Source organism: Pteropus vampyrus, unplaced genomic scaffold (genome assembly GCF_000151845.1).
Source record: "Pteropus vampyrus isolate Shadow unplaced genomic scaffold, Pvam_2.0 Scaffold1, whole genome shotgun sequence".
In the NCBI taxonomy this organism is placed as follows: Eukaryota; Metazoa; Chordata; class Mammalia; order Chiroptera; family Pteropodidae; genus Pteropus; species Pteropus vampyrus.
The window spans coordinates 21,923,429-21,931,456 of NW_011888782.1; the positions used below are offsets into that span (position 1 = coordinate 21,923,429).

The 8,028-nt window shown below is 45.4% G+C and overlaps 1 protein-coding gene across 1 annotated transcript in view; it reads left to right on the plus strand.

The window, feature by feature from the left end:
• Positions 1-8,028, plus strand: part of SLC12A8 (solute carrier family 12 member 8) — a 119,267-nt gene that overhangs the window by 20,488 nt on the left and 90,751 nt on the right. The window contains exons 3-4 of the mRNA XM_011368174.2: positions 3,165-3,311; positions 7,819-8,010. Of these exons, the coding sequence (XP_011366476.1) occupies positions 3,165-3,311; positions 7,819-8,010 (339 nt within the window). The remainder of the gene's footprint in view (positions 1-3,164; positions 3,312-7,818; positions 8,011-8,028) is intronic.

The window sequence follows — 8,028 nt, forward strand, 5'->3', positions numbered from 1 at the left end:
CAGGTGCAATTTCCCTGCCTTTTTAGATGCTCTGTGCACGAGTAGAGGTTCTCTATTCACAGGAAAGAGACTTCTACCTCTGAATAAGACATCCACCAGGCAGCTGCGGTGTTTCCAGTGTGGGGTGCAGGCCCTGCTCTCAGGGGGACAAGGGCCTGGCTTCTTGTCCTGGGAGCTCAGGAAGGAAAGCCCAGCAGCGAGCAGCATGGAGGAGGGATCACCTGGGCCCAGGCTCCGGGTCACTGTGAGCCTAGAACCTGCCAAGCTTGCCCCTACCTCACTGAGGGGCTTCAGGAAAGACAGGAACCTGACCCTTGAACCTGTTTATGGTGCCCACTTGGAGGGACTGCTTTGCTTCTCTCTCTCCTTTATCTTAGTCTCTACCTCTGTCTTTTCTTATTCCCCTCCTCTGCATCCCAGCAGACTCCATAGCAGCACAGCACACATCCTGTTTCCACCTTCCTTTTCCCACAACCTGTTACATTATGTCATAGAATGTTGACTAGGACTCTTGTTGTCTTGAAAGTGATGACTAGGCCCCACATCTGAGGATGATGAGGATGAGAGAATTATCAATAGTTGGGACCAGACCTCTCCCCTGGGGCTAATCAAGACAGCCCAGAACCAGCCCAACAGCTGTCCCCCCACCCCTGGGTGATGGAAATGACCGAGTTGAAGTTCAAAGGGAGAGTCTGAACCATGGCCTTTGGGAGGAGGCATATTCCACCTGGGATGGGTTTCTTACCCTCCCATAGAGGAGGGAGTTGGAGATGAGGCCCCCGTGTCGGGGAGAAGTTGATATTCTGTCCTCCTGTTGGATATCTGCTTATGCTGCAGACCCCATAACTGCCCTCAGCCTAGCTGAGCAAGAGCTGGAGGGAATTGGAGAGAGCGGGCAGGGCAGAGCGCGGCTGTGGAGTAGCCAGCTGTGATACTGTGATTTATAATAGGAGATATATTTTGGTTTTCACCCTCATTCCTGGCACAGAGCTCCTAAAACCCTTGGAATTTTCTAAGTGATAAGAGTGATAAAGGTATCTTGATATTCATAACAAACACTTTTCAGCCACAACTGGGTTTATGAGGCGACTTGGAAAGCACCTAAGGATGGAGGCACCTTTCAGACTGATTTAGTCCAGTGAAATCCAGGGAGTGAAATGCCTTTCATATGTCATTAGGTGAACAAACACGTAGGCAAAACAGCCTTCAGAGTGGAAATATGAAGGCTGAGATGGGAATAAAGTTTCTAAAATCACAAAGGGAGTTTTACAGGTAAGGCAGATGTAGTCACAGTTAAGTCAAGTCCAGGATGTTAGAAACTGCAACCTGAAAGATTGAAATTCAGGAGAGAAGACGGCAAGCAACGTGCGGTGCAGGGCAAAGTCCAGATTTTACAGTCGGAAGCAGGGGGTTCGAACCCCAGCCGTGGGTGTGGGCAAGTGGCATCTCCTCCCAGGCTCTCTTTCCTCAGCTATAAACTGGGCCCCCCTCCCCGCCTGCTTCCCAGGGGTGTCGTGAGGATCAGAGGGAATTGATGTGGAAGCCAAAAGCACTCTAAATTATTACTATTGTGGCTGATAGTTGCTGTGGTTATTACTGTTTCCAGTGAATAATATAGGTCTGTAACAAGCCATAGTAGGAAGCTGGACACAAGCAGAGATCGGAAGTTGGGTCATGTCCTGAATTTTGAGATTAGGGTCCCAGAAAACAATCCTACATTCTGCAAATAGCTCTTATGGTACCATTTGTTCAAGGACAAGCATAAGTCGGCTGGGTCTGAGCCACTGAGGACTCGCTCTGAGCCACGATCACTGTTCTCACACTTATCAGGAGATTCTTCATTCGTGAAAGACAGGTGAACAGAAATATACACAGATAAAAAGAGTTCCAGCTAGAGTCAGGGACTGACGGGGCACACCAAGGAGTCCCCCAGCCCATCTGTCTCTTATGGCTTCCGTGACGCCCTCGATGACTTCTTGATCTGCGAGTGTATGCTACCAGAGGGAAAGAGGAACTGGGACCCTCTCCTTTTGTTCCGAACAAGTGTAGTTGGCCTCAGCCTTTGGTCCTGCATCGTTGGCGTGTCCATTTTTCTCAGTCACTCAGAACCCATGACTCTGACTCTGACCTTAGATTCCCGCCCTCTGCCCCCTCCCGTACTCTTGTTTTTTCTGCCCTTTCCTTATGTTTATAGATTGCATACACACACCAGTTAGACACATTGCACACAGTGGTTCATAGTGGCTCTTGGTGGTTACCCAGGTGAGAATCATTGATCGCTGCTGTGATCGCATGACAGTATTGGAAGACACTACAGATTTAGATTAGTTACTAAACCCATACGAGAGCAGTTCGCGGTATGAGTTGCTCCTGGTTTTGTTTAAGATCATTTTAGTATTTCCACAAGGTTTAGTCTTTTTAGTAGAGTTTCCATTTGAGTATTCTGTTTCTGTTATTTTTAAATTGGAAAAATGAGAAAGGTATCTGTTTAATTGCTCATTAGCCTCCGATTCTAGACAACTGCTGAATAATGCCTTAAGATCTTAGAAGAGAGCTTAGAGATCACTGTGTCAGCTGGAGTTCAGTCAGGAAAACAGACACCACTCCAGGTATTTTAAACAGAGAATTTACTACGCAGAATTCATTACAGAAGCGTTAGAAGGGCTGGAGGAGCAAAAAATATAAAGTAAGTTTACCCAAAGATTAGGAACTGCTGGAAGCTGCTGTCCCCTCTAGGGCCGGAAGGCTGAAAGGCACAAGGGCATTACCCACCGCTCATGACCACTGCCTTAGCTGCAACCCAGAAGTGGCAATAGCAGTTCCATCTACAGGGGCCAGAACTCAGTCACCAGCAAATACCTACCTGCAAAGAGACTGCATTTTGCAGTCTACCAAGTGGCCAGAAGGAAAAGGAACGTGTTTGCTGAACAACTAGTCTCTGATACATACAGGCATAGGAATCACTGCTGTTAGGAGAGAAGAACAACCCTTTTGCACACTCAGTCTTCAAGACTCTGTGTGTATACATGAGGCTGCCTTGTGGGCATAAGATGGGAGTATTTTAAAGCTGAGTTCTCCTACCTCCTCCTGCTCTACTTCCTCTCCCTTCCCCTTGCTGGCCCTCCAAGTGCTGTTGAGCTGACTTCTATGTGCTCTGTTTTCAGGAGGCCTTAGCCCAGCCCCAGCCATGGTGGAAGATGCAGCTGTTTGTATGGGAGCCAGTGCTCTTTGGGACCTGGGATGGTGTGTTCACATCCTGCATGATCAACATTTTTGGGGTTGTCCTCTTCTTGAGAACTGGCTGGCTAGTGGTAAGTGATGAGTTGGTAGCCCTGGAGTCTCTTGTGGGCTTGTGACTTAGGGAGCTCTGTTACTCTTAGGCATTTCACAGTACAGATGAGAGATACTCTGGAACAAGAAGCAAGTATATTGACTTTTAAAATGAGAATCCTGAGAAGCTGGGCCTCAGACAGAGGTTCCAATGAAAGCCTCACCATGGATCTAATTACAGAAACACAAGCACAGAAGTCAGGGCATACTGTGGATAGAACTAGAGGCAGGTCAGAGAGAGGCAAGTTTGCCTCTACTTTGTGACTCTTTCCTGCTTTCTTGGTACTCTTCCACTCTTCTGGTGCCCTTCAGGTGGCACCAGCTCCTCGCCCACTGGGTTGTCTCTCCCACTACACACTGACCCCGTGTGTAAGGCTGTGCACGGGGAAGTTTGGTCAGAGGTGGACGCTGCCTACACTCAGGGCTAGATTATCTGGGGCAGGCCTTCTCCCATGAAATCGTGGGGGTCAGTTTGTCTTCCTCTATAGAGGCCTCTTCTTTATGTCTTATATGAAAGCCTCCTGGGATCTCCCGGGCAGATGTGTGTCCTGAGCAGGGTCCTCAGCCCTTGATACAGTGCCTTCTCCCTGGGACTTCAGTAAACTTAACAGGCCGATCATAACAAATGGCCAGCCAGTCAAGAATCAAACATTAATGCACACCTAGTGTGTGCCAGGCATTACTGTGTGCCAGTGGGATTACAAAATACAAGACTCTGTCTGTCTCCCTAGTGAGTTAACAGCTACGGTGGTTAGATTTCACATCAGGAATCCAAAAGATGTCCCAAAACAGCATTAAATTCCTCAGGAGTGGAATAGGATGCGAATATATGGTTATTGAAGTATACAGGAAAGCTTCCTGGAGCAGACATGAACCAGATCTTGAAAGGTGAGCTGGACTGGACAGGTAGAAGAGATAGGGGACCATTCAAGGTAAAGAATGTATTAGTCAGGGTTCTCCAGAGAAACTATATGTATGTATGTGTGTGTGCGTGTGTGTATGTATAGAAAGAGAGAGAGAGAGAGAGAGAAGGATTAAGATTGATTGATTTTAAAGAATTGGCTCAGGTGATTATGGAGGCTGCCAAGTCCAAAAAGGAAAATTCAGGTAAGAATTGATGCTGCAGGCTTGAGTGTGAAGGCTGGAAACTCAGGCAGAATTTCTGTGTTATCATCTGGAGACAGAATTCCTTCTTTAGTAAACCTCAGTCTTTGCTCTTAAGGCCTTCAACTGATTGGATGAGGCCCACCCACCTCATGGAGGAAAATCTCCTTAAAGTCCACTGATTGCAAATGTTAATCACATCTACAAAATACATTTATGACAACATCTAGACTAGCATTTGACTAAACGACTGGTCACCATAATTTAGTCAAGTTGATATGTATAATTAGGCAACTTTTAGGAGATTAAAGCTTCACTGTGGTGGAGCTTAGCCCCCTCAGGAGGTTTGCATGAGGCCAGACCTTCCTAAGCTCTTGTTTTGCTCCCTGAGCTAAGAATCCATAAAAGATCATAAAGTCTTTCATTGCTACCTCACAACACACACAGATAGTTTGTTTGGGGTAAATGGATTATCCAACTGTGTTTTATAACTGGAGGATGTTTCCGATAATTCCTTTTGAGAACATCTGGAAAATTAAAATTTACTGGAGCTTCCTATTTGTCTTTGAGTTAAAAATTTTAAAGGATTATGGATCATACATCGCAGTTTGCTTGATAGCATCTGACTTACAGACTCAAAAATAGTTGACTTCTTAATTGTATATTGTTTATAATAAAGGCAATAGATATACTTAATAAGTACTTAACTATCTTAACTTTTTATCATTTAGTTTTTTTAAGTTTTATACTTCATACGTTCTTATAAATTTTAATTTAATAACAGAGGGCCCCAAATGGGAGTTTTTGATATAGCCCTTATGTGTATATAAGTTGATATCCCACAACAAAGTGTTTTAACTAAGACCTTGCAGAATCCAATACTTGTAATGGTAAGATCTGAAAATAAAGTAGAAACATCCTTAAAAAAAAATGTCCTTGGCTCAGGGTTCAGTCTTAACCATGTCCAGTGTGGGTCTAATTTTCTTCTTTATTAATGTGTAGAAAACTTGAGACAGGCTCAACAACCTCTCTGATGTGGATGCTAAGAATTCATGTCCCCCACACTCCTCCCAAACTTATAGGGGCTCCCACTTACAGAAACACAAGGTCTCAAGCTCAGACCCCTAGTCCTGGCAGGTGGTCTCAGGCTTCTGAGATCAACCTCTGTTTTTGCCCCTTCCTGGGGGCCCAGCCCTTCTCCAGCCCATGTCCATGGGAGGCCCATCAGCTGACCGCCGTGGCAGAGGAAAGCCTGGCCAGTGACCACCTGGGCCCTCGGGCTCTGCTTCCTGCAGGAGATGGTTTTGGAGTGGTGGAAAGAAAGAAGGGTAACCAGTCTCTATTCTGATTTTTTTTAAGGGCCTCCTCTTAACCCTTCCACTAGGTTATTTATTTATTTTTCTAAGGAACAAAAAGAAGAAACTAATCAAAAACAGACTCACAAATATAGAAGACAATCTGGTGATGGTCAGAGGGGAGGCTGTGAGAAAATGGTGAAGGGTTAAAGGAGTACAAATTAGTAGTTGGTAGATGGTCACAGGGATAGGGAGCACAGCGTAGGGAATGCAGTCAGCAGTAATGTAATGGCTGTGTGTAGAGCCAGAGGGGTGATAGAGTCATCAGGGGGATCTGATGACTCTATATAAATGTCTAACCAATGTACTGTATACTTGAAACTAATAATAAAATAATATTTAAAAAAAAAATGTCCATCCGGAAGTGTCAGTTCCATCCCCAAAGTGAAGGTATAAGTCGTATTAGTTATATTTTGCTGCATAACAAATTACCTCAATGTGTAGCAGCTTAAAGCAATGAATATGTCATCTTATATTTTATATTATCTTATAGTTTCTGTGGTTCGGGGATCCAGATGCAACTTAGCTGGATGCCTCTGGCTCAGGTCTCTCTTGGGGTTGTAGCTGAGTTGTCAGTTGGGGCTGCTCTCTCATCTAAAGACTTTACTGGGGCAGGATCATTTCCAAGATCACGCGTGTAGTTGTTGACAAGCTTTGTCATGTGGGCCCCTTCACAGGGTTGCCTCAGTATGTGCAGCTGGCTTCCCCCAGAGCCAGCAATCTGAGAGAGAGTGAAAAAAAGCAAGTGCCCAAGAGGAAACCTACAGTCTTTTTATATCCTCATCTCAGAAGTGACATCCCATCACTTCCACAGTACTGTGTTCATTAGAAGTGAGTCACTAGGTCCAGCTCCCACTCAAGGGGAGATTACACAGAGGCACGAGTGCCAGTAGGTGGGGATCACTAGGGCCATCTTTGAGGCTGCCTACCATATAAATACATCCTTTTGCTCTAAAGTGATCTCTGTTTTCGGTTCTGATAGTTTTACCTGAAAAATCATATGTGATCATGGGAAAAAAGGCAAATGTGAAATACCAAAAAGAAGAAGGAACTTCTAGGAGATGGCATAAAATTAAAATAAATAGAAGTTACTGTAAAATGCTTTTTAAATAACTAATAACTCTAAAGAATAATTTGTCAGCATACTTATAATTTGAAAAATATCAAAGTGGTAGTTTTGGTATGAAAATTTAAAGATTGGTACAGGATATTTTATTATCACATGCAGAGAATTTAAAACCATGAACAATGGGGAAAATATTATTAAAAATATAGAATCAGCAAAATAAGAAATTGCCCGAATAAAACATAACTGAGTAAAACATAATCCTGCTCTCTTGATGCTCAGAGCCCAGAAGTAAAGACCGACTGGGAAACAGATTCAGAATGATAAGCACTATGATAGGTACTATGATAAGTACTATTATAAGTACTATGATAAGCACTATGATAAGCACTATGATGGGTACTATGATAAGTACTATGATAAGCACTATGACAGTACTACAGGAGCCCGGAGGAAGGGTCCCAGGGACAGTTTCATGGAGGAGGAAACTCCTAAACACTGAGTCTTAAAGGACACTTTGGCGTGAACCTGGCAAGGAAGCGGAATGAGCAGGAAAGGCATTCCACGCAGGGGATCAGCACGGTGAGAGGGCAGTAGGCGAAGGACATGTGACTTCAGGCTGGGGCACAGAGTGAATTGGAAGGGATCGTCGGCAAAGGGATGAGAAAGCCTGAGGAGGTAGAGAGGGGACAGAGTCAGAGGGGCCTCATCAACGTATTACATAACTTTGACTTTTCCCTATGGGTGATGGGAAGTCCATGAAGAATTTGAAGCAAGGACATTTCCCTTCACCTGGAATTCCAAGCCTTCCTCTGGTGGTGCTGCCTTTGTCCTCTTCCAGGTGCCCCACCCCTCGGTGGGGGGGGGAGGCGAAGGATGTGGTCAATGTCCCCGGGGAGGGGCCGAATCTGGTGGGGCCTCCTTATCCTAATGCTGACCTTGCTCCTTGCTGTTCCACTGCAGGGGAACACAGGAGTGCTCGTGGGCACGTTTCTGGTGTCCTTCGTCATCCTGGTGGCCCTCATCACCGTGCTATCTGGCATTGGTGTCGGGGAGCACTGTGGTGTTGGCAGTGGTGGCGTCTACTCCATGATCTCCTCGGTCCTGGGTGGGCAGACCGGAGGCACGATTGGGCTGCTGTACGTGTTTGGACAGGTGAGCCCGGGCTGCTGG